Consider the following 25,132-nt stretch of genomic DNA (forward strand, 5'->3'; position numbering starts at 1 on the left):
GGGGAAAGAGTGAGTAGAGTTAAAAACATGTTTTGCTTGGAAAGAATGAACCCGGAGGTGACGCCTGAACGGAGGAAATAAACAGGAAGTAGTAATGGTTTTTGCTCTCAAAGCTTTGTTAAAACTAGAATTTTCCAATCAAAATCTCTCTACTACAGAAATTATTCACACAAGCCTATTTGTAAATATGCAGCTGTAAAGCCGATTGCCAATAGAGGTAACGCTATCATTCTGATTTTGCAAATGCATGGGAAATCTGCCGTTACTTTGTGAGCTGTGTGCACTCGGTATTAATAGGAACAAAATGTTTTTGTTTGATTCATAATTTGGTGAACGTTATAATTATTACACACCTCATACTCATTGGTTTCACACTATTGAATCACGTTAAAATAAATACTATTACCTAAATCGTGTGAGAGTGGAAATGACATCTTGTATATCCGTATCCTATAAATATTGTAAATTGCAGTACTGTACACGTGTATTTTGTGAAATCATCATAATAAATTTCATTTTGCGCTTTCGAGTATATACCAATTATTCTTGACACCTAAACATTAACTATTAACAATGTAAACATGCCAATTGAAATTCATCGACTTTGGACCACTATGGGTTTGGGTTGAAATTATGTTATTTAAAATACCGTTTGTTACACAGATACTGAAACATCTGACAAACCTTGTATAGTTATGAACCATCTCATGAAGCTGGTATGTGCTTTGACTATAAACTGAATCCAATCTCATTTAAATTCCATTTCAGTTTGTGGAATGCAGGTGTAGAAGATGCACAGTCGTCTACAAGAGTTGAAAAAGGAGGAGGAGACTCTCCTCAAAATCAAAGTCATGCTACAAGACCAGCTGAACAGGCTAAAGGTGAGTGAGAGGTGTAGACAACATTTTTATTTGTACTCGTACCAATATGTTTTGTGTGTTCAATTTGTGTCTCAGTTTGAAGAAGGTGCCTTGCAATCAATCATTAGAGCTCAGAATGAGGAAGGAGCCCTCGAATGTCCATCTCCAGAAATTGAGGTATTACAATAGAGACAATCGTGTCCTATTTGCCAGTTGCCAAACAAAATCTTATGACATACAAAAGCTCTTGCCTTGACAATGATGGTAAAACCCTCCCTTCTTACTCATTCAGAATGTCAATCTCGACGATGAGAACCAGATCAACTGCACCAAGCTTCTGCTAAGTAATGCGGCTGATTGTGGTATGGAAGAGGAAGAAGATGAAGATGAAGAAGAGGAAGAGGAAGAAAATGAATATGTCAATCAGTATGGGTTTGCGCCTGATAGGGATGATGAAGATGACGATGAATACTGAGCTGCTTTACTTCCTTATTACTGATTGAATCCTCCTTATTTTAACATCAACAAGGTTCACTATGTATATTTTTTTGTTGCGCACTATTGTAGCATTTTCATTTGAAAAGTTTCAATTTACTATGACTGAGTTTGTAGCTTGTTGGTTTGTGTGTTCTGTTCATAATGTCCTCTCCAATCCATGGTTATAGATATAAGATTTCAGTACATTGCGCGATCCTTGTTGTAAACTTAGTGAGAAATGTGTCTATTAGCATGAAAAAGTATGGCTGGGCCATATGCAAAATCCTACAAGCACAAAATAAAGATTTTTGTACATGGGTTTATGTTTTATTTCTTATCTGCATTATACATTGATTACACTTATGAACCTATAAACCTCAGTTTTTGTTCTGTGCATGAATCCAATACACACTCTGCTGTACTCTAGCCCAATGGATTATGCAGTGTAAACACTTTGTGCCAACAAACCATTCAGCATTTTCTAACACCATGCAACAATGCAGTGAGCCTCACAATAGGACCAGCTTTGACCATCATAGCGGCACCAGCTCTGCACACGCGTGCACTGTAACAGGAGGCAGGCCACAATAGAGGAGCTTTTCCCTATACATCTGTACACAGCTTTACATTTGGTGGGCTACTGTCCCAGGGGGCAAAAAACACTTGCATTGGGGCTGAACAGAGCACACATCTACAAATGACCTCCTCATAAAGCAAAAAAGGTACGGTAATTGAATTTAATAATAAATAATATTATTAAATATATTTACATCCATTATTAGATTATTTAATAATCTAAGCATGGATGTAAATTTACTTTGTATAACTATGTGATTTGTCCTAGTTATCCAGTTTTAGTTTTTAAGTACTGATGAAAAATGGAATATATGTCAGAAATGTTTTTTCTATTGCAATGAAAACAGTACAGAAGTTATATTTTAAAATGTTCTTTTTTTACATTTACTTTAAAAAAAAAATGTTTCGTTTCACTTGGTTGTCTGCAGTCAGGGCGGAATTACAAAAGAGAATCTGTTCTCCCTTCCCATTCTTGATTAAATAGACAATGTCTATCAAAATGTGGACTCAGTCTATTTGAGTGGTAAAATAACTGGTGAGATGAGATAAAATCAAACAATATTTGTAATACTTTACCTTTGAAATCAGAAGGAAATTTAATCTGCACAAAATGAGCATGTACACGAGCATCACTGTCTGATGCATGTACATTTAAACAAAACTGTGTGACATTATATTAAAGTTGCACAGTATATAATGATATTTTTGCTTACAGATGTGAAATCATAGTTGTGTGAATTCTGTCAACCTCAGCAAGATGAGTTCACAGCCCATCGAGTTTCAAAAGGGGTCATGTAGTTGTGCATTTGGTATGAGGGACCCCTCACTGTCCGAAACGTGTTTGTGTGCCATTCGATGACCATTTAATTTGATTCTGTTGTGCAATTAAGTATGAACTTTCTTTGAAATGCAGTCAGAATTGCAATACAATCCATTATATGCACTATATAGACAGAAGTGGTAGAGAACCAGATCCCAAGTGTGCTGAAGGCTAGAGAAGACCATGTGGTCTGGCTGTACACTCTGCACGCACCATGTGCTTGTGTTGGTGCTGTGTGTGTCTGCATCTGAGGACTTCGACTGGACAAAGAACGACCACGGCTCCTTCTATTATGGCACTTTTCCAGCTGGTATGATGACCCTTGCGTCACTATCATGTATCTATTCATCTACAGTACTACCTATTAAGTTTGCCCTTTATTAGAAAGCAGGCCACCATTTCTGGAACTAGTTCAATATGCACAACAGCTTCTTCAGTAGGACTGTAGAGCTGTTATTATTATGACACTAGATGTCTTTATCAAAAAATTATAGCTACTGTTTTGTCTTTTAGGGTTTTCGTGGGGTGCCGGCGGTTCAGCTTATCAAACGGAAGGAGCTTGGAATAAAGATGGAAAAGGACTGAGCATCTGGGATGTGTTCAGTCACAAAAGAGGCCGAATTCTACAAAATGACACTGGGGACTCCTCTTGTGAGGGCTACTCCAAAGTCAAGGTAGATGTATGCAATAAGGCATGTTTCTCATGAGATTGAAGTGTTTGATTATTTATTCATGATTTTTTTTAACAGGATGATGTGTCACTGATGAAGGAGCTTAAACTCAACCACTATCGCTTCTCCATCTCTTGGCCTCGACTCATTCCCACAGGCATTAAAAGTGAGCAAGTCAACTGAAACATAATCTTTCTAATGTGTCGGTGACCTGATCAAACTATCAATGTTATACTTCAAACAAGTTTCATCAAACACATACACCTCCAGTACAGCAGAAATATGAAGAGCATGTGATTAATGTATTTTCCACAGCTGATCATATCAATGAAAGAGGAATTCAGTACTATAATGATCTGATTGATCACCTGTTGGGGAGCAAGATCACCCCAATTGTGACTTTGTATCACTGGGATCTCCCACAGGTCTGTACACACAGAATTCAAAGTTCACCTTTTTTCCGTCATTTCAGTCTTTGAGTTCCTTCATTGTTTTTATAGGTCTTGCAAGAGCGATATGGCGGATGGCAGAACATTAGCATGGTCAATCATTTTAACGATTTTGCCAATTTGTGCTTTGAAAGATTTGGCAACAGAGTCAAATATTGGATTACGTTCAGCAATCCATGGGTATGCTTGATTTGCCCTCGGTTGGTTTATTCTTTTTTCTTCTGTAAGGAGTCATATGGAAATAAAGTATATTCTGTATAGTCTGTAGCAGTGGAAGGCTACGAAACAGGTGAGCACGCACCTGGACTGAGGACAAGAGGAACTGGAGCGTACAGGGCTGCCCATCACATCATTAAGGTAGGATGATCAGGTGGTGGGCAGTGCACAAGGGGGCATGGTTTTATTTGACTAAATCTGATTTTTTGTAAATGCTGACAATTATAAATGGCAATATTTTGGAGCGAATTGTAATTTATAGGTTGTAAATGTCATACACTGGGCGGCCCAGCAGCCGAGTGGTTAGCGCGTCGGCATCACAGTGGGGGAGCTGGGTTCAAATCCAGGTGGGTCCACATGTGTGGAGTTTGCATGTTCTCCCTGTGCCAGTGTGGGTTTTCTCTGGGTTCTCTGGTTTCCTCCCACATTCCAAAGACATGATTGGGCACTCTAAATTGCCCCTAAATATGAGTGTGAGTGGTTGTTTGTCTCTATGTGCCCTGTGATTGGCTGGCCAACAATTCAGAGTGTCCCCCGCCTCTGGCCCAAAGTCAGCTGGGATAGGCTCCAGCCCCGCCCGCGACCCTAGTGAGGATAAAGCGGTTCAGAAAATGAGATGAGATCAGATGAGATGTCATACACTAGTAAAACCTAGTTATCTATCGCAAAGATAAAAATCTCTTTTTCCCTCAGGCTCACGCTAAAGTTTGGCACACGTATGATACGCAATGGAGGCCAAAACAAAACGGTATACGATCACGCTACTGAGAATACTGTGTATTTTTCCAAAACTTGTTTGTGCTTAGAGTTGCTATCTGCATCTGCAGGCCTTGTAGGTATCTCTCTGACAGCAGACTGGGGCGAGCCTGTCGACATTACCAATCAGAAGGACATCGAAGCAGCCGAGCGATATGTCCAGTTCTCTCTCGGATGGTTTGCGACACCCGTCTTTCATGGAGACTACCCTCAAGTGATGAAAGACTTTATTGGCAAGTTAAAAATCTGTTTTTCAAGCAGAAATCACAATTCCCATAGAGATAATCACTGATTGCAATTCTTGTAGGTAGGAAAAGTGCCCAGCAGGGTCTTGGGGTGTCACGCCTGCCCACATTTTCTCCCCAGGAGAAGAGCTACATCAAGGGTACAAGTGACTTCCTGGGCATCAGTCACTTTACTACACGCTACATCACCCAGAAAAACAACCCACCCGGCCGAAGCACCAGCAGCTTCTTTATGGATCGCGACGTAGCCGAGCTGGTTGACCCCCGGTGGCCGGACCCCGGCTCCGAGTGGCTCTACTCTGTGCCGTGGGGCTTCAGGCGCATGCTCAATTTCGTGAAGGTGCTGCAACTGTCAGCTTATGTGAAACAAAATGGAATATTGATATCATTCCCTTTTCCAGACTCAGTATGGAAACCCAATGATTTATGTGACTGAGAATGGAGTCTCGGAGAAGATGCAGTGCACAGAGCTTTGTGATGAGTGGAGGATAAAGTATTATAAAGACTACATCAACGAGATGCTTAAAGGTGAACGCTATAAAGCTCCTCTGCATTTCCATTGAAGTGTTAAGTTAATAGATTGACTTACGTTCTCAGCTCTCAGAGATGGCGTGAATCTCAAAGGTTATACCGCATGGTCCCTGCTTGACAAGTTTGAATGGGACGAAGGCTTCACTGAGAGATTTGGCTTATATTATGTGGACTTCAGGAACAAGAACAAGCCTCGCTATCCCAAAGCATCTGTTCAGTTTTATAAGCGCATCATCAGCTCCAATGGATTTCCCAATCAGAGAGAGGTAAGAGCAACTCGCTTTAATGACAAATCATTATACAATGCAAACTCACTTTCAAGTTATTTAGTTTAAATAAAAAAAGAATGTTGCCTATCTACAACCAAAGTTATAAGACTTCTTATTATACAGCATGTACGATACAATGTATTGCATAACTCTACAGGTTGAGAACTGGAGGAGAAAAGCTGTGGAGACATGCTCATCAAGTAACCAGCTCTTAGCTGCAGGTCAGTTTTGCCTTTTAAAAAATACTCCCCATAACAACTAGCTGGGGTAAACAAATAAAGATTCTGGCCTAAAATCCAAAAGACGACCAGTGAACCCAAAAAAAACAACCTAAAACCAATAAAGCCAACAAGATCTGCAATGAGACCTCTGACAAAGCCAAACAATTGGTACCAGTGCCAAGCTACACACATTTAAAATGCACTACTTATGAGTGAATACTAATTTTTGCCTGATTAGTGTGGTGCTGTTATCAAACAATTAACCTTAGCAGAGGTCAAGCAAATTTTGGAGTAGAAATATAAAACCTAGCAAAGGAAATCTGAGACATCTTCTTTGTTTGCCCCTCCAGCTAGAAGAAAAGCAACGGAACATGCAGAAAAGCCAAGGGTTTGGCCTGTGCATGATGAAGTTTAGAATTTGATTGCGGGTACAAGTCTTCACTTCATGTGTGTTGTTTTGTGGTCTTCCGCAATGCCATTTAACTAACCAAAACAGTAACATGCGTGAAGTTGATGGCTACAGAAGTGTTGTCATTTTTAATTGTGTTTCAATACTAGTTTCTAGTGTGTGCAGTTCTCAAAGGGTTACCAATTATTATCAATCAACTCTGAGCTATTTCTCTTTCTTTAATAGAGGATCAGCGGAGTAATGCTGCCAATATTCTAAGACTTATACATGGTAAGATACAACCTGTGTTCAAAAGTGATAAAATAGGGATAATAAGTATTCAGCCTTTTTTTTTTAATTACAAACCCTTTGAGTGCTGCAACATGCTTTATTGGCAGTTTACAATAAAAATGAAAGGCTTATACATTTGTAAAAGGTGTTTTTATTTTTTTACAGACCCACTGACCAGCCACATGGAGATGGTAACTGAGATTGTTGTTCCCACTGTGTGCACTCTCTCCATTTTACTGAGTGCCGTCTTCCTCATGTTCCTGCTACAGAGGCGGAACTAAAAGCTGCAAAAAATCACAACTTCGCAATACACAACTACTAAGAAGAAGTGAATCAAATATTTATAGAATTGTGTGTTTACAAAAATAGCTTATGTGGATTGGATTTCAATTTGATGTGAAAACTGTTTGCTATAACAAAAATATGCTTAACAATTACAATTTGTAATCCTCCCATTAAAATATTGCTGTGAAATTCCCCCCACTGTCTTGTTTTTGCTTCTTGTTTGAAAAGTTGATGTTGTGAATTCAGGCAAGTTTGACAAAGCTGCAGGTGAACAAGGTAGAAAACCAGGCAGGCTCTGAACTGTCAGCATCCAAATTTTTATCTGGATGACCTAAAAAAAGGGTTTTAAAAAAATTAGTCGTGTATACTAGCGGTATCTGTAGTTAGTTGAGACAAAACCCACCTGCTTCAAACGTGACATGATCAATGAGTGGTCTGTCGCTGACCTGCAAGGATGTTCTGACTCTGTGAGGCCCTTGGCCACTAGACACTTCTACTCCCCACACAGCGGGATATTCTCTGTAATAAATATGAACAAATTCATTTATTCATTCACGAGCGTTGAGGGGTGCTGCAGCTTCTCACAGCTAACTATGGGCAGTAGCCAGGGTACAACACGGGGCACACAAATGTATTTACATCAAATACTAGTGTGGCTTTTGTTTATTTGTGCCAGGTATATACTATATATTGACAAACAAAACCATTACATGCTCTTCTACTAGAAAAGGCAACATATGATTTAAAACGTTCTAATATAAGCGATACAATGCATTTCAAGCCAACGTGAATTCAAAGGAGTTCTATTTTATCATTTCTGGACAAAACATGGCAGCTTTTTGTACAAAATGCGTTGTTCCTTACTTCTGGTAAAAATGAGTGATCGACGACGGTTGGATTTGCAGTTTGAACTCAAGTTTCTCATCATATGTACTAGATGTTTTGTTGTGCTGTAAACACAACCTATGAGAATAGAGATGAATATAAAGTTAAATTTTAGCAACGCGTTTGGAGGAAAAACACACAACGAAGGAACTTACTGTGTAAGAAGTAAACATCTGTCGTAGGGTAAATCTAGGAATGTTTTACCAGTCATAACAACTTCCAGCAGATGGTGCAGTTTTTTCAGTCGTACAACCTGCTCCTGCAGATCCACCTCTGTGTTCTCATAATAACTCTACGCAAAGCCAAATCTGTTCAATATCTACTCTGCCGCTCGTGTTAAAATGTCTCCAAACTCACCAAGTTGTTTCGAGTTGTCAATTCTTCTCCTGAAAAGAAAAAAGCCACACCATAGTATGCAAGTTCAAGCATGACAATCTTTCAAAACACATTGCATATATTGAACCAACTGGGACAGGAGTTTTGTTTACTAATTTCCACTCAAAGGGCTGAGGGGAAAATATTTTCATGTTTAAAACACAAAATACCGATTCGGGGTGTTTTCAGAAGTTTACCAAGGAGATGGTTGAAGTAATCTTTCCTCATCTTGTCAAGGCCCATTTCTAAAAACATTTGGACAGGAGTGAGGCCTGTAAGCGACACCTGTTCGATCTTCTGGTCGTAGGACTGTCGGATGAGCTTGCTGAGAAAGCTGCTACTGTCGCTGTGAATCTGGCGGAAAGACACAATTTACAGCATTAACACGGCAATCAATGATGCAGCATGTCATTCTTCTTCATTACATTTAATAAAAGCCTTACCCAAGGCTTGATCTCGTCATAAGTCAAGGCTTTGATGACCAATTTCAGGCTGTCTACAATGTCTTGATAGCACACCACACCTGAAAAATGTTGGTTTATTTCTGTTACAACCACATGAATCCTGTTTCCTCTAATGACAGAATTGACTCACTCTTTCTCATGCGAACCCAGAGCTCCTCCACAAAATCCAAATCGCCTCGTGGCAGTAAAGTGTTAAAGAGTGGAGGGGTGAATTCTTGGTCAGCCTTTTGAAACAACAACAAAAAAATCACTGAGTGGGAAAGGCAAACTACTCTTAGCTGGAAATCAACTGCACACTCGGCTGTCAAGCTGACATGTTTACAACTACAACACCATGTTGTGTGTACAATGTGCATAATTACTGTTACACTTTATGCAAATTACTTTATAAAGACAAGCACATAAATTATTTGCAAAGTGTAAAAACTAGATATATTATATATATTTCCTGAACTTGGTATGTTTTCACTGTACCACTGTTGGTTCGGAGGCCTGTTCCTGTTCCAAAGTTATTGGGTTCTGAAGTGCTTTAAAGAAATTAAAAACAGGATAGTTATTATATACAACCTGTAAAATATTTAAAAAATGAATACCTTCAAGGTATTCCTTGGTCAGATCCACTGCAGACTTGCTTTCCAAAGGATGCATCCATTCAATGTCACCAGTTCTCAAACCATCAGCAAGAATCTAATAGAACCAAAGCAAGAACAGTGAACTAACAGGTGTATACCAACCAACAGACTAGACAACCCTTTTCAATAAATAAATCCATTACCTGAACAAATTGAAGCTCCCTGAACATTGCAAACATGGGGCTTTTCTTGTCTCCACTGGCGACCTTGATGTTCTGCAACATTTGATGGTTCCACCAGCTGGTAAATGTGCCCACAGTTTGAGAACAAGGTGACGATCAAGTTAATTCATCTTACCAATGTGGCTGTAGAAGAGAGCGGGGGGGTTTCGAGGACCTTCTCGACACGGCTCCACTTGAAATCGATTGTCACTCTACTTTTTGACTCAATTGTAGTGTTTTCAACCACAGTGGAGCCTAACATGACGAAGTGGGCACTTCCTTTAATTGCCATCTATGGGAAATCCCGTAAATAGTCATATGCTGTGACATGAAACTTAAAAAGGAAAATGAAGCACGGTAAATTTACCATGGAGGGGTGATGCCTTCTCTTATGCTCTTCTTTTAGCTCATCTAATTTTATCAACAAACTTTTGTTCAGCTCAGGGCCTAACAATCATGTTAGAATACTTTTTAAAACATCACACGGTAATTCATTTGTCTCAAAATTAAATAAGAAATTTACCTATACTTACCTTTGCATGTGACAGAGTACAAATTGACGCCACTGACTTTACCGGAGACATAAACACCTTCTGCTCCTACCCAGGCGGTACGAGCTGGATCTGACATGTCACATCGTACCCAAAGTGGTCGCAAGGATGGATCATCCACAGAATGAAAATTGGGATTTTGCGATAATGTATACCAAGACATCAGATTCCTTTAGGAGTTAAACCACAACAAAATCTGTTTTTGTTGTTGTTGTTGTTTTCTTCCTTCAAATGAACACTTCAGGAGATCACTTGAAAAAGTAAAGACCTTTATGTGCAAAATTGTATAGCAATAAAGTCCTTTGTTATAGTTTGTATCTTGTTAGACCATTTATTGATAAAAATTGTGAGAATTATTTTAGCGGGCTCAATGTCTTACAGTATTAATATGATGAAGGGGAAATGTGAGCCAAGTTCAGAATTGTGAAATTAAATAGTCACCTAGAGTAAATTATTTGACAGGATGAGATGTGATCCCTTGTTTAACTTGAAAACATTAATCACCTTGCTTTTGTTAAGGTGAGAGGTTGTGGTCTTGTTTCAGTTTCAAGGACAGCCAACAAATCTCCTTCATCCCCTTCGGTGGAGTTTGATGTCTCAAGCGTCGACTCATCATCGTTCGAGTCGTTTGGTTTTGTGACCTTAGATGGGAAAAAAGTACATCAGCCAAATAAGATTGCAGTTGCACTTATTATTGGCAAAGCAGACAATTGCTAAAATGGCAATGACTCACAAGTTTTTCACAAATGAAGACTTCATGATCTTCGTAGTCCAAATTCAAGACATTAATTGTGTCTCCATGCTTCTTCAATAGTTGAAACTCACCCTGAAAACAAGATAGACTCACGGCTTAATTTTAATAATGAGGAACAATAATGCTGACAGAAAGTGTAATTACCGCATAAGTGATCGGATGGTTGTTCTTATCTTCTTGAAGAGCTCTATTCCATAAAAAGGAACAAAACTGCTCATTGGAGCTAACGGCTACTAAAGTAAGACCGCTCTTACGGATGGGATTGAAACGTAACACTCACCGGAGTGTGTGAAAAATGTTTTTCACACTTGATAAGAGATTTTTTGAAGCCATGGTTGATGGACGCTGTTTATTAGAACTGCAACTTGGCTTCTCCTGTTTTCATTTTGACTGTCGCGCGCTATCGAAAGTGACGTCATTATGCCAAAGTTCGTCATTCATTAAAATTGGTTTAAATTAATTGGGTTGGAGTAAATTTATTCTGGATACATGCACTTGGTAAAACCGAAACGTTTGTATGTTCATTATTGAATAGAAGAAATTACAATAAATAAAGCTGTCTTTTTCAGATAGTACTTCCGTTCCTACGTCCACGTTTGACAAGATGGCGTAAAGAAATAGTCCCCCACAAAATAACTCAGTTTAAAGGAACACATTATAATGTATACTATTTGAAATTATATATTTATTTCAAAGAGCACAAATATAAAAATAAAATATGTTTTTGCGGTTCGTAATGTGCCCAAGTCAATATAATTTTTTTCGACGGAAGTGATGTTCTTTTCGGCGGAGGCATAAACCATTGAGAGTGAAACGCACACTTCCTTTTTTCTGTGGCCGCCATAACGGGAGGAGCGTTGTTCCTGGCGAGCCGAAACTAAAATAGCTAATATGGTGAGGAAACCATTGGTGTTGTTAAATAACATATCCGTGTCGATAAATATATATACATATACCCGTTATACAGTAGAAGCGTTATTCCTTAAGTATATTTAATGTATCAAATTGCATTGCTACCGCGGAGAGTAACTACCTCGAGAAGCCATTTTGAGTGAATCGTGTGCGTGTCTGCCTGTTACACGTGTTTCGGCGTTCGTGACAATTCTACGACAATTAAATAAATCATAAATGTAATTTAGCCGCATTATGTTCTTGGTTGTCTTATTTTTTATTTCTATTTTAGTCTTTTTTGTCTAATATTTATCGTAAATGCCGTTAAGGTTAAAGGCCTACTTAGGCTAACGAATGTATGCTAAGGGCCACCTCGTTCATCTCCTCCGAGGTAGATGCCAAATAAAATCATTCATTCACCCGTCTATTAATAAACACGGTTAAGATGCGTACGCGAAGTAGGTCAAATTGCATCAACTATGTACTCGTTTCATCCAATGGTCAAAAGTAAATTGCATTTTTCCTTCGCAGGCCTGTGCCCGACCCCTCGTCTCGGTTTACTCCGAGAAAGGAGATTCCTCGGGCAAAAATGTTCTTTTGCCTGCAGTGTTCAAGGCTCCTATTCGCCCCGATGTTGTGAATTTTGTGCACACCAACATGCGCAAAAATAATCGCCAGCCCTATGCTGTCAGCAAACTGGCAGGTAAGTGGAAGAAACACGGAGTACTGACTTCAACTATTTTAACAGAAATGACGATAACATTGACTTTGAATTTCAGGTCACCAGACCAGTGCTGAATCCTGGGGTACAGGACGAGCCGTGGCCCGTATCCCTCGTGTGAGGGGTGGCGGTACTCACCGTTCTGGTCAGGGTGCCTTTGGAAACGTATCCTTTCTTTATTAGACATTGTGCTGCTTCGTGGTAATTGTCAAATGTGCGCTGATGGTGTAATTTGCGTCCGACACTGTGCACAGTGACAGAATGCCTGCTGTCAAATACTGGCTCAGTTGACTGATGAATATTGTTTCTGAGCACACAAATGTATAGTCTTTAAAAAATGTATTTTGATAGTGATTGTTAAACAACCTTAACTTTGTCTTAAGATGTGTCGTGGAGGGCGCATGTTTGCTCCCACCAAAACCTGGCGCCGTTGGCACCGCAGGATCAACACCACCCAGAAGCGTTATGCTATGTGCTCAGCTCTGGCCGCTACTGCCATTCCTTCACTTGTCATGTCCAAGGGTGAGCTTAGTTTCTATGATCAGAACTTAAGAACTTGTTACTCATTTAACTCATTGGCTACCATAGGCTGCGTTAAACGTTGTTTCCATTTCGAGGGAAGGTGGCTCCGTCAAGCTTTAAAAAAAAAAGGGGGGGGGTTCAAAATTGCTCAAGTTGACAGAAATTTAGCAATTATTACTTTTGTGTTTATGCCATTTGTTTACAGTACTATAACAAATACTTAGGAAAGGGCATCATCAGTGTTAAAGCTGGTTTGTTCATATAGCGACCATAAGATGTCGCCTTTGTACTAGTAAGCCTATCGCAACATATCGTCGAAACATGTATGCAATTTGACCCCATTCAGTCATGTCGGCATTATTAAAGGGAGACGTGTTGTGGTTGCCCACATGGGAACAGGAGCAAAATCAGTTTTCAAAGCTTGACAGTCAATCCTGTTGCCCCATTTTTACCTGCTCAAACTGCAAGAAGATTGAAAATCTAAAGGTGGAAAGTGAATGTATCTTTCAGTGCCAGCTGTGCCCAGCCAACAAAGACTTGCCGAAAATGCTACCAAACTACCTGCGTCAATGCAACTTTTTGGTTTTCAGTTACAAAGGAGTCTTGGACTGAGACCACATTTTTCGACACATTTTGACCGAAGATCTTGGTCCACCTAATTATCGATGCGTGTCTACAATTTATCTACTCTTTTGTAGCACTGAGGGGAAAACGTCATGTTTTAGCCAATGAGTTATATTCTGACTGCTTGCCATGATGGTGTAATTTGCGTCTGACCCTGTCTACAGTGACAGTTGCCTGCTGTCTCAAAACTGTTACAGGGTGGTGATGTATGTTGAATTCTGAGCAACTTCCACCAAAGCTGCCATAAACTGGGTTTTGTATGCCTATTTTTGACACAGTGTCTTTTACAGGACACCGCATTGAGGAAATCCCAGAGGTTCCTTTGGTGGTTGAAGATAAAGTTGAGGGCTACAAGAAGACCAAGGAGGCAGTGCTTCTGTTGAAGAAACTTAAAGCCTGGAATGACATCAAGAAGGTAATTGTTGGTTACAAGCAATTGAATGGGCGGATCCCTTGCTGTACCTGTTGAGTAACATTTTACACCTCCAATTACCAGGTCTACGCCTCTCAGCGAATGCGTGCCGGTAAGGGTAAAATGAGGAATCGTCGACGTATTCAGCGCAGGGGCCCTTGTATTATATACAACCGAGATGCTGGGGTCACCAAGGCATTCAGAAATATTCCAGGTAAGTTTTTCTTTGGAAATTAGTTTGATTTGATCAAAGCCTAATGAAAAAAATACCATGTAACTATTTTTTTTACTAAAATGAAGCGTTGAATTTTTTGTTTTGATCACTTTTATAAAACTAAGTCCCAAAAATTTGCTTTAAGTGCAGTTACTCGTGATCTTTTGGCAATAAATTTAGAAAAATTGTGTTTCCAATTTCTCAATTGTTTTAATTTAATGTCTGCAGGTTGTCATAAGTTGTACTTTTGCAGGCATCACTCTGCAAAACGTGAACTCCCTAAATCTTCTGAGACTGGCCCCTGGCGGTCATGTTGGTCGCTTCTGCATTTGGACCGAAAGCGCTTTCCGCAAGCTGGATGACTTGTACGGTACCTGGCGTAAAGCTTCCTCCCTCAAGGCTGACTACAAGTGGGTTTTGGTAGCAATATGGTCTAGAGAGCTGCAATATGACTGAAGTGTACTGTCTATTGAAGAAGAAGAAAAAATGTTGATTTTGAACACTAAGTAGTAGTCCTATTTCAGCTTGCCAATGCACAAGATGACCAATACAGACCTGAGTAGACTTCTGAAGAGCGAAGAGATCCTGAAAGCACTTCGTGCACCCAGGCAAGTCAATGTTGAAAATCAGTTTATGCTCCCACTTTAGCCTGCGTTTCTGAATGCTGACGGGATAGATGTCCTGAGGACATCCCTGACCCAAACAAATTTAAGGGTGAGGACAGACGTCGTTAAGCGGTTGCCTTCTCACAGGAGGAAGGTCGTACGCAGAGTCCTGAAGAAGAATCCTCTGAAGAACCTAAGAATAATGTTCAAGCTGAACCCATATGCCAAGACGGTCAGACGTCATGCCATTCTCAAGCATGACCCCAAGGTCAGAAGCGAAACTAGTTACCCATTGTCCATACTTTGCAACCAAATTAAATTCTTTGCTTTCAACAGATCAAGGCTAAGATGCTGAAACCCAAGAAAAGGCCGGCAAAGAAGTCAGTGTCCAAGAAATTTGAGGCCTAAACTTAATACCTGATTGAAGTTCAGTGAACAATAAATGTTTTGGTAAAATCAAGACCTTGCCCCTGTCAACGTTATTTTTCTGCATGTTAAGTTTTACATCTAGCAAATCCATCTTTTGTGGTTAAAAAAACTTATTGCACTGTATGAATTGGGGGGAAAGGTAGGATTTGGAGACAAAGGTAAGAATGGACACTGGCAAATGAATGCATTTGAAACAGTTTTGCGCCTACTTATTCTCAATTTTCTCAGGAAAATGCAGAACCATGTAACCATGGAGGCCACCAGGAGGAGCTGTGCAACATCTGCATCAAGGATGACGAGTGATTGTGATAAGAATGAAGTTCTGAGGCTATTGGACGCGGCAACTTTGGATGACACGTGGTGACATGAGTTGCGCTAAAAATATCCCTTCCATTTCAGGTCTCTGCCCTTGGAAGAAGACCTGTCGATGCTCATCTGGGGTATGCCTACAGGTGGTCTGGGGTATGCCTACAGGTGGTCTGGGGGCTTCCCCCCCCCACCAGGAGAAGCCGTGCGACATCTGCATCAAGGATGACGAGTGAGTTTCTACATTGGCCGATGGATAAGCGATCCAGTTGCTGTGATGAGATTTCATTGGTCTGTGTTTTTGACTATTGTGATAGGAATGATGAAGTTCTGAGGCTATTGGACACGACAACCTTTGATGACACGTGGTGACATGAGTTGCGCTAAAAATATCCCTTCCATTTCAGGTTTCCGACCTTGGTAGAAGACCTGCGATGCTCATCTGGGGTATGCCTACAGGTGGTCTGGGGGCTTCCCCCCCACCAGGAGGAGCCTGCGACATCTGCATCAAGGAAGACGAGTGAGTTTCTACATTGGCCGATGGATAAGCGATCCAGTTGCTGTGATGAGATTTCCTTGGTCTGTGTTTTTGACTATTGTGATAGGAATGATGAAGTTCTGAGGCTATTGGACACGACAACCTTTGATGACACGTGGTGACATGAGTTGCGCTAAAAATATCCCTTCCATTTCAGGTCTCTGATCTTGGAAGAAGACCTGTCGATGCTCATCTGGGGAATGCCTACAGGTGGTCTGGGGGCTTCCCACCCCCACCAGGAGGAGCCTGCGACATCTGCATCAAGGATGACGAGTGAGTTTCTACATTGGCCGATGGATAAGCGATCCAGTTGCTGTGATGAGATGTCATTGGTCTGTGTTTTTGACTATTGTGATAGGAATGAAGTTCTGAGGCTATTGGACACGACAACCTTTGATGACACGTGGTGACATGAGTTGCGCTAAAAATATCCCTTCCATTTCAGGTTTCCGACCTTGGTAGAAGACCTGCGATGCTCATCTGGGGTATGCCTACAGGTGGTCTGGGGGCTTCCCCCCCACCAGGAGGAGCCGTGCGACATCTGCATCAAGGAAGACGAGTGAGTTTCTACATTGGCCGATGGATAAGCGATCCAGTTGCTGTGATGAGATTTCCTTGGTCTGTGTTTTTGACTATTGTGATAGGAATGATGAAGTTCTGAGGCTATTGGACACGACAACCTTTGATGACACGTGGTGACATGGGTTGCGCTAAAAATATCCCTTCCATTTCAGGTCTCTGATCTTGGAGGAAGACCTGTCGATGCTCATCTGGGGAATGCCTACAGGTGGTCTGGGGGCTTCCCACCCCCACCAGGAGGAGCCTGCGACATCTGCATCAAGGATGACGAGTGAGTTTCTACATTGGCCGATGGATAAGCGATCCAGTTGCTGTGATGAGATTTCCTTGGTCTGTGTTTTTGACTATTGTGATAGGAATGATGAAGTTCTGAGGCTATTGGACACGACAACCATTGATGACACGTGGTGACATGAGTTGCGCTAAAAATATCCCTTCCATTTCAGGTCTCTGATCTTGGAAGAAGACCTGTCGATGCTCATCTGGGGTATGCCTACAGGTGGTCTGGGGGCTTCCCACCCCCACCAGGAGGAGCCGTGCGACATCTGCATCAAGGATGACGAGTGAGTTTCTACATTGGCCGATGGATAGGCGATCCAGTTGCTGTGATGAGATTTCCTTGGTCTGTGTTTTTGACTATTGTGATAGGAATGATGAAGTTCTGAGGCTATTGGACACGACAACCTTTGATGACACGTGGTGACATGGGTTGCGCTAAAAATATCCCTTCCATTTCAGGTCTCTGATCTTGGAGGAAGACCTGTCGATGCTCATCTGGGGAATGCCTACAGGTGGTCTGGGGGCTTCCCACCCCCACCAGGAGGAGCCTGCGACATCTGCATCAAGGATGACGAGTGAGTTTCTACATTGGCCGATGGATAAGCGATCCAGTTGCTGTGATGAGATTTCCTTGGTCTGTGTTTTTGACTATTGTGATAGGAATGATGAAGTTCTGAGGCTATTGGACACGACAACCATTGATGACACGTGGTGACATGAGTTGCGCTAAAAATATCCCTTCCATTTCAGGTCTCTGATCTTGGAGGAAGACCTGTCGATGCTCATCTGGGGAATGCCTACAGGTGGTCTGGGGGCTTCCCACCCCCACCAGGAGGAGCCTGCGACATCTGCATCAAGGATGACGAGTGAGTTTCTACATTGGCCGATGGATAAGCAATCCAGTTGCTGTGATGAGATTTCCTTGGTCTGTGTTTTTGACTATTGTGATAGGAATGATGAAGTTCTGAGGCTATTGGACACGACAACCTTTGATGACACGTGGTGACATGGGTTGCGCTAAAAATATCCCTTCCATTTCAGGTCTGATCTTGGAGGAAGACCTGTCGATGCTCATCTGGGGAATGCCTACAGGTGGTCTGGGGGCTTCCCACCCCCACCAGGAGGAGCCGTGCGACATCTGCATCAAGGATGACGAGTGAGTTTCTACATTGGCCGATGGATAGGCGATCCAGTTGCTGTGATGAGATTTCCTTGGTCTGTGTTTTTGACTACTGTGATAGGAATGATGAAGTTCTGAGGCTATTGGACACGACAACCTTTGATGACACGTGGTGACATGGATTGCGCTAAAAATATCCCTTCCATTTCAGGTGTCTGATCTTGGAAGAAGACCTGTCGATGCTCATCTGGGGTATGCCTACAGGTGGTCTGGGGGCTTCCCACCCCCACCAGGAGGAGCCGTGCGACATCTGCATCAAGGATGACGAGTGAGTTTCTACATTGGCCGATGGATAAGCGATCCAGTTGCTGTGATGAGATTTCCTTGGTCTGTGTTTTTGACTATTGTGATAGGAATGATGAAGTTCTGAGGCTATTGGACACGACAACCTTTGATGACACGTGGTGACATGAGTTGCGCTAAAAATATCCCTTCCATTTCAGGTTTCCGACCTTGGTAGAAGACCTGCCGCTGCTTATCTGGGGTATGCCTACATGTGGTCTGAGGGCTTCCTAACCCACCAGGTGGAGCTGTGCAACATCTGCATCAAGGATGATAATTGAGTTTACATTGGCCGGTTGATAAGCGATCCAGTTCCTGTGATGAGATTTCTTACTGCGGTCCGTGTTTTTGACTACTGTGATAGGAATGAAGTTCTGAGGCTATTGGACGCGACAACCTGTGGTGACATGAGTTGCGCTAAAAATATTCCTTCCATTTCAGGTTTCCGACCTTGGAAGAAGACCTGCCGATGCTCATCTGGGGTATGCCTACAGGTGGTCTGAGGGCTTCCTAACCCACCAGGAGGAGCTGTGCAACATCTGCAAAAAAAGCCCTTTTTGCAATTCTGGTGAGAATGCCTTTAATTGAAAATGAATTGATGAATATAGGGTAGCTTAGCTGGTGAACTCATTATTCTTAATTCAATCAACTAGGCCCTAAGATGACACATTTCAGAGTTTCTCAATGACAAGGTGTTCCAGGAATTATCCATTTGTACATGAAGGTATGTATTGCTTTCATTTTTTTCATAACCCATCTTTTTTGCAAAATGATTATATTCCCACTTCATGTCTGTTTCTGAACCCTGATTTTATGGAAGTCCTGAGCAATTCAAAATGCCGTGCTTGCATTTTAGTTGTATTAATACATTGTTGCTAAGTGTTATTTATTTATTCTTGCAGAAAAACTTGAAGACCATTTGGAGACTGGGAACAAGTGCCTGTTAAAACCAAGGGAGCTGGCCTTCAGAGAAAGCAAACGAGTCATGTTCAGTTTAATTTAATAAACGTTTCACCACAAGTTTGGGCTTCAAGCACACTTAATATGGTATTAGAAAAAGATGGCTTTTTAGTCAGACTTGCAACACAGCCCAAAATTCATTTCACTTGTGTATTTCTCTTGGCATGTAGGTTTACAATGAAAATATAACATTTGATTGCACTTTTTGGCATAACACCACATACAAATTGTAGAAACCAACCCTGTTAGAGGATTAAATGGCGCGTATTTTGCTGGCGGAGGTTACATTGCTGAGCGGTGAGTGGGTGTCCCGGGCTGGTTGAGTCCAATTGTGGTGCACAACCAGCCAGCGAAATCAACGTGCTCTGCCTCTGACTTCCTGATAAAAGGATGTACCTGTTGAAGCATGAAATTTTGCATTGGCTTAAATGTACAAGATGGGGACAATGTTGAATGGGACTAACCATCAATTGTTTCAGGTCAGCCCTTTCAGCAGGGTTCTTTATCAAGCTAAAATTGAAAACAAACAAGTGGCAAATAGTATAAATAAAAATTGTATTGGAAACAAAACTGACATTTCACCTTACCATTTATTGACAAAGTCTTGGAAATCTGTGCTGAATAACATCCCAGGTAGTTTTGGTGGAGGCTATTCATTAGATAGCATTAGTGATGCTGTCATTTGAAACCGGGTAGATGGTGGAAATGCTCACCTCATTGACGATATAATCAAGTAATTCAAAGATGGCCATTGGAGGTCTACAGTCTGACCCATGTGCTGGGAAAAAAATAAAAAAGCAATGTGCACTTCAGTATGAATGCTTAACTGCAAGAGGGAACTTTGAGCTTTAATCTTACAGCTGCCAGGAAGCCCACCCTTTGGTGAGTACTCTGCAGAGTTTCCATCACCTGCTTGACTTCCAAAAATGTCTTCCAGCTCTTTTGGGTCAGGTGGTGGGATAGGAAAGCGTCCGATGGCCATTTCAACCAGGGAGAGCCCCATACTCCAAATGTCAGACTGGACGGAGTAATGGGTGCCCTGTAAACGCTCTGGCTGTGTGAAAGATTAAACAAGAAAATGAATTCACTTAATGTTGCCTGCTTTATGACCTAATTTCTACCATGAATGGTGATGGACCAACATGTTCTTGAGCTGCAAAAGTAACTCACTGCAGAAGTATAAAAATAGCCACAGGATTGGACATCTGTCCTTATCAATGGCATGTAAAGATGAAGTTGATATCATTATCAACTTACAGACATGTAAGAGCGTGTGCCCACAAAGGAGTTGGCCATGGAGTCTATAAGCTGACCACTAACTCCAAAGTCGCAGAGCTTGATCTCACCACGGGAATTCACCAGGATATTAGAAGGCTTGACATCTGATAAAAACAATGTTTGATATTGGGAAGAAATTGAATGATTGCAAACAAATGTTCTTGGAGGATCATTTTGCGTGCTTAATTATGGGGTACGTTGGATTTGTTAATGAATGACCGGTTGTCAAGGGGTTTGCAAGCAACAGATAAAATGTGTTAACATTTATGACTATTGTGTCTAAGGCTTAATGGGCCAATTGTGAAGTCAAGTGGAAATTGATTGACCTCTGTGCATGATCTTGTGTTTCTCCCTCAGGTAAGAGAGCCCTTTGATGACCTGTGAAAATAAATAATGGTGTTTAATGATTGTTTTTTCAGTTGTCAATTGCTATAAAAAGTTGGCATGCAGCATAGTTGCATTTGTGTTTTGGGGTGCTTATTTTACTGGATTTATTCATTTCATAATTCAAGCTTGTGTGAGCAAATATGTGAAATGAAATGACCAAGATGGTCTACATACAGCAATACTGATTTTTCCAAGAATTTGCTCTGGGATCTTTCCAGCTTTCTTGAGTGACTGATCCAGGGATCCACCATCCTAAAGCAACAAATCAAGAAATAAGGTGGAGACCTTTTTAAAGCCAAAATAAAAATAGCTCGTCAAATAGTCTACCATGTGTTCCATGCAGATGCTGATTTCACCATCACTGTAGAAGGCACCGTAGAACCCCACGATGTACGGGGAGTTGCATTCATGGAGTACTTGAAGTTCCCTTATAATCTGGTTCCTGATGGCGGGTTTGATTTCCAGGTGAATAAGCTGCAATACATAAAGCTCCTCACAATCACCAGGTTATTGAGTTCTTGACAGCTCGACATGGGCGCACAGAAGTTTAGACATTATTGTTTATGACAATGGCCATTATTTTCAGGGGTGGACTAAATATTGAATTTGAATTTATTAAGGATAGCCCCTCATAGCTCATATGAGATTTACCCTTAAATTTCCCTCTAAGATCGATATGCCTGATTAACTAAAGTAATTATTTGACCTGTCACGGAGATTCCCAAGGACAGCTTTACCTTCCTGGCCATGATCAGCCCAGAAGGTCTATGGGAAACCTTGAAGACAACTCCTCCATTGCCTGCTCCAAGCTCACATATCTTTTCAAAGTCGTCATCCTTCAGCTCTCCCACTTTCTGCTTCTGCGTCAGGAAGGCTTCCAAGCGTTTGCGTTGCTGCTCGTCCAATTCCAGCTCTTCCAGTTTCTTCTGCAGGGCCTCCAAGTTTGTCCTTTGGGGGAGAGAAAAAAAAACATGTACTTCCTATGTTCTACACATTTTCCAAAGTCCACTTTGACAGAACTTTGGCAGGTGCTGCTTCTTTTGTAGCATCTGCTACCCCAGAGACTCAAGAAGCAGTCCGGTGGTGCGTTCAACCGAGCAGGCCAAATAGAAGAGACGGCTTTTAGGGACAATGATGTCAAGCGAGTGGACAGAAATAGTGAGAGCTACTGCTTTTGCCTCGTGCTCTCTTGTAGAGCTTATCAATTTTATTCAGGGGCCTCTGGTTCCTTTTGCGCTGCCATGGCAACCAATTACCTTGAGAACCCAACGGGATGAAGCGACAAAGAGCTCTTTCGACAGGCTCCATCTTTGATTTATTGTCAGTGAGGATGCACGGAATTATTCCGCGTGGTATTTCAATCATTGAGTCTTTTGATCGATGGCATTGCACGGAAGACTTCTTTTTATTTCGGATGTCGGGCCCGCATAACCATGGCGACTATGTGCCTACATGCCGAGGTTGAGTTAGTCCAAGGTGGTGTGGGTGTTATGTCAACAAGAGCACACTCCACGCGCCAATACGGCATGTGGGAAGGACTAAGAGTGGAAGGGAAGTGTGCACGATGCAGGCCTCTTGAACTTTATGCGCATAACAACCAAGGACATCTCCTAGAGTGGAAATAAAGAGATGCTTGGTTGTGTAATCTACTTTCAATAGCAACTTTTTGCTATGCCTCTTGTCAGAATAATGGATTTTAGCAATCATTTTTCACGATAGTATACCTATAAAGGGATGTTAAAATCTGTAATCAGGCATTCCTGAGTGAGCTTTGGATGAATCCATCACTGTTTGTGTGGGTTCAAGTCTCGGTGCTTCATCCCACCTTCTTCGACATGCATGTTAGCTTTAAGTATGTGATCATGACCGAACCCTTAAATGGAAGAGGAGGTATATTTTGAAGGGTATTCAAATTCTTGACTGCCTTTTTAAACAGGGTGTGTAGTGTTAGTGGACGAGTCACCACCTGCCTTGCACAAGCAGGAATGCGTTAACGAATGTTGTCATGAGCAAAAAAGCCAAGACAACTTTAGGCACACAGTAATTATCAACTGACGTGTGAGAATAAGCCATGTTGAAAATATATATTTTATTCATTTAACTCATTGGCTGCCACTGAATAATCACGTTTCGGTTGCATTGACGGTTCTAGGAGTCCAATCCATTTGGACTGGGAGGTGGGCGGATAAACATTTCCTGTCAAAATGGATTGGACACCTAGAGCGCCATCAATGGAACTGAAAGATGAGCATTCACAGCCAGTCCTCCTGGTTTAAATGAGCTGGACATCTATCACTGTCAGTGGAATGCAATGGGTTAAATACATAAAAAAATGTATCTCTGAATGTATTCGTTTTTAACTAACAACTTTGTTTTGATTAACAGTGCAGACCAAAATACAATAATGATGATTTTTTTTCATTCATTCATATTCTGAACCGCTTTATCCTCATTAGGGTCCCGGGGGGTGCTGGAGCCTCTCCTGACTCTGGGCCAGAGGCAGAGGACGGACAATGAATATTTAAAAATATATAATAATTGCCAATATTACATCATTTAAATGATCCAATATAGTCATTTTTAAGTGTCAAATTATCAATAGCTGTCCAATGTAGTGTGACTTGTAAGGCGACTCTATATGCAACAGTTACATTTAAAAAACATGTTATAGTCACTTCCATGGTCCCTTTTATGAACTGTATATACTAATCAGCAAGCAAAAAAAGGGAAAGCTTTAAATATAAATTCAAAACTTTGCACCATTTGGTTGTCCTTAGGAAAGCGTGAAGGCAATTTCTCAAGCCAAGGTAGCCATAGTTACTGCACATTCTCGCATTATGCAAAAAAAAATCTTCACGCGTAGGATGCTGCATTATCAACAGAGGCAACACAATGAAATAGCTCCTCGTTTGAGGACTGATAAATGATGTAATTCCCATTCTGTTTGTTGACCTGGAATGGCTGGGAAATAATAACTTTCAGCACAATGCTACTTCTCTCTATCCCAGTTAGTGGTGATAAACTTGCAAGGTCAATTCATAAATATTCATTTCCCAATGATGTGGTTATATAAGGTAAGCCCTCATGAAATGAAACTTCAAATCGTCATGAATGGTTCCTCTGCTCAGACAGTAAATCACGCAGCTCGGAAATCGTACGCAAGGTGTTGGTTTCGAACCCGCGACCGAGACTCACTCTGTGGCTCCGTTGCCGTTGATGACGTTCCCATCGGGGATCGGCTTGAGTTGGATGGGCTCGGGCTTCCTTCGCTTCTGCATCTTCTCCCCAAATGACACGCGAACCTGCCGTCGTGTGGGTGACGATGATGGGGTTTTTTTCTCTTCCGATGAGGCTGACTAAAGGAGAAAGTGTTTTAAAAAAGAGCGGCTGTGGAGCTGTGGCGAGAAACAGCAGCACGGAGTTAGTTATTAATGGCTGAATGGGAATAATCCGGAAGATGTGACGTCAGGAAAATATTTACACTGCTCTTCCGCACGACCGTGTGTGTGTGTGTGTGTGTGTGGTTTAGCGCTCCCCCTGCTGGCCACAAATCATTTTCCCCCAACTTTTCCATGGAAGGGGACATCTTTGACTTTAGAAAATCCTGCAAATCTTTTAACTTCTAGATGTCTACTTAAAATATTGACTACTAGTGCTATGGTCTCGGCTTGTCTTTTCATTTACTAATTTTCCATACCACACATTCACACATTCTCACAAGGGTCGTGGGGGTGCTGGAGCCTATCCCAGCCAACAATGGTCACATGGTAGTGGACACTCTGAATTGGTGGCCAGCCAACCGCAGAGCACAATTAGATGGACAACCATACACCCTCATACTTATACTTACGGGTAATTTAGAGTGTTCAACCAGCCTACCTTCCATGTTTTTGGGTTGTGGCAGGAAGCCAGAGCACCCGGAGAAAACCCACGCAAGCCCGGGGAGAGCATGCAAACTCCACACAGGATGGTCAAGACCTGGGATCGAATCGCCGATCTCAGAACTGTGAGGCCCCTCTTCAACCGGATGGCCATCTCCTCATTTACA

The 25,132-nt window shown here is 41.6% G+C and overlaps 6 protein-coding genes and 2 non-coding genes across 15 annotated transcripts; 6 read left to right on the plus strand and 2 right to left on the minus strand.

The window, feature by feature from the left end:
• Positions 1-64: 64 nt before the first annotated feature.
• Positions 65-1,655, plus strand: snapc5 (small nuclear RNA activating complex, polypeptide 5). Its single transcript, XM_077596708.1, has 4 exons — positions 65-217; positions 769-881; positions 957-1,037; positions 1,153-1,655. Exons 2-4 carry the CDS (start codon positions 792-794, stop codon positions 1,333-1,335), a joined length of 354 nt encoding a protein of 117 aa, XP_077452834.1. The 5' UTR covers positions 65-217; positions 769-791; the 3' UTR covers positions 1,336-1,655.
• A 223-nt stretch (positions 1,656-1,878) lies between these two features.
• lctlb (lactase-like b) lies at positions 1,879-7,248 on the plus strand. Of its 4 annotated transcripts, none has more exons than XM_077596990.1 (15): positions 1,879-2,059; positions 2,865-3,043; positions 3,247-3,407; positions 3,483-3,570; positions 3,720-3,829; positions 3,905-4,033; positions 4,115-4,210; positions 4,763-4,817; positions 4,897-5,062; positions 5,137-5,410; positions 5,472-5,598; positions 5,668-5,867; positions 6,028-6,091; positions 6,442-6,519; positions 6,936-7,248. In XM_077596990.1, the coding sequence occupies exons 2-14, from the start codon at positions 2,917-2,919 to the stop codon at positions 6,504-6,506; spliced, it is 1,662 nt and encodes a 553-aa protein (XP_077453116.1). In that variant the 5' UTR covers positions 1,879-2,059; positions 2,865-2,916; the 3' UTR covers positions 6,507-6,519; positions 6,936-7,248. The 4 variants fall into 4 exon arrangements, with proteins under 4 accessions (XP_077453116.1, XP_077453113.1, XP_077453115.1 ...); XM_077596987.1 differs by lacking the exon at positions 6,442-6,519 and adding an exon at positions 6,726-6,770; XM_077596989.1 differs by lacking the exon at positions 6,936-7,248 and adding an exon at positions 6,726-6,768.
• On the minus strand, positions 6,899-11,488 carry zwilch (zwilch kinetochore protein). Its single transcript, XM_077596986.1, has 18 exons — positions 11,158-11,488; positions 11,022-11,064; positions 10,857-10,949; positions 10,628-10,764; positions 10,106-10,293; positions 9,940-10,019; positions 9,709-9,864; positions 9,555-9,626; positions 9,373-9,466; positions 9,254-9,306; positions 8,910-9,003; positions 8,759-8,838; positions 8,513-8,669; positions 8,298-8,326; positions 8,096-8,232; positions 7,920-8,018; positions 7,459-7,574; positions 6,899-7,386 (listed from the first exon to the last, which is right to left on the minus strand). Exons 1-18 carry the CDS (start codon positions 11,208-11,210, stop codon positions 7,298-7,300), a joined length of 1,770 nt encoding a protein of 589 aa, XP_077453112.1. The 5' UTR covers positions 11,211-11,488; the 3' UTR covers positions 6,899-7,297.
• Positions 11,489-11,604: 116 nt separating this feature from the next.
• rpl4 (ribosomal protein L4) lies at positions 11,605-15,326 on the plus strand. Its single transcript, XM_077596994.1, has 10 exons — positions 11,605-11,771; positions 12,300-12,471; positions 12,548-12,654; positions 12,873-13,011; positions 13,926-14,050; positions 14,132-14,261; positions 14,515-14,671; positions 14,786-14,869; positions 15,014-15,134; positions 15,203-15,326. The coding sequence occupies exons 1-10, from the start codon at positions 11,769-11,771 to the stop codon at positions 15,272-15,274; spliced, it is 1,110 nt and encodes a 369-aa protein (XP_077453120.1). The 5' UTR covers positions 11,605-11,768; the 3' UTR covers positions 15,275-15,326.
• LOC144072023 (small nucleolar RNA SNORD16) lies at positions 12,705-12,803 on the plus strand. Its single transcript, XR_013299809.1, has one exon. It is a non-coding gene; the product is annotated as a small nucleolar RNA SNORD16 (small nucleolar RNA).
• On the plus strand, positions 13,761-13,860 carry LOC144072022 (small nucleolar RNA SNORD16). Its single transcript, XR_013299808.1, has one exon. It is a non-coding gene; the product is annotated as a small nucleolar RNA SNORD16 (small nucleolar RNA).
• A 437-nt stretch (positions 15,327-15,763) lies between the features above and the next one.
• LOC144071681 (uncharacterized) lies at positions 15,764-19,479 on the plus strand. Of its 4 annotated transcripts, none has more exons than XM_077596998.1 (14): positions 15,764-15,833; positions 16,009-16,121; positions 16,297-16,412; positions 16,585-16,698; positions 16,874-16,989; positions 17,165-17,282; positions 17,460-17,572; positions 17,748-17,863; positions 18,039-18,153; positions 18,329-18,445; positions 18,621-18,736; positions 18,901-19,027; positions 19,113-19,183; positions 19,362-19,479. In XM_077596998.1, exons 4-11 carry the CDS (start codon positions 16,612-16,614, stop codon positions 18,691-18,693), a joined length of 855 nt encoding a protein of 284 aa, XP_077453124.1. In that variant the 5' UTR covers positions 15,764-15,833; positions 16,009-16,121; positions 16,297-16,412; positions 16,585-16,611; the 3' UTR covers positions 18,694-18,736; positions 18,901-19,027; positions 19,113-19,183; positions 19,362-19,479. The 4 variants fall into 4 exon arrangements, with proteins under 4 accessions (XP_077453124.1, XP_077453122.1, XP_077453125.1 ...); XM_077596996.1 differs by having other exon boundaries at positions 17,165-17,281; positions 17,457-17,573; positions 17,751-17,863; XM_077596999.1 differs by lacking the exon at positions 18,039-18,153 and having other exon boundaries at positions 17,460-17,573; positions 17,751-17,863.
• On the minus strand, positions 19,443-24,547 carry map2k1 (mitogen-activated protein kinase kinase 1). Of its 2 annotated transcripts, none has more exons than XM_077596993.1 (11): positions 24,280-24,547; positions 21,822-22,032; positions 21,412-21,558; positions 21,259-21,336; positions 21,024-21,075; positions 20,677-20,801; positions 20,329-20,473; positions 20,133-20,197; positions 20,007-20,068; positions 19,884-19,929; positions 19,443-19,815 (listed from the first exon to the last, which is right to left on the minus strand). In XM_077596993.1, exons 1-11 carry the CDS (start codon positions 24,360-24,362, stop codon positions 19,702-19,704), a joined length of 1,128 nt encoding a protein of 375 aa, XP_077453119.1. In that variant the 5' UTR covers positions 24,363-24,547; the 3' UTR covers positions 19,443-19,701. The 2 variants fall into 2 exon arrangements, with proteins under 2 accessions (XP_077453119.1, XP_077453118.1); XM_077596992.1 differs by having other exon boundaries at positions 20,278-20,473; positions 24,280-24,546.
• Positions 24,548-25,132: the final 585 nt, after the last annotated feature.

The sequence above is a fragment of the Stigmatopora argus genome, chromosome 3, assembly GCF_051989625.1.
Source record: "Stigmatopora argus isolate UIUO_Sarg chromosome 3, RoL_Sarg_1.0, whole genome shotgun sequence".
NCBI classification, from domain to species: Eukaryota; Metazoa; Chordata; class Actinopteri; order Syngnathiformes; family Syngnathidae; genus Stigmatopora; species Stigmatopora argus.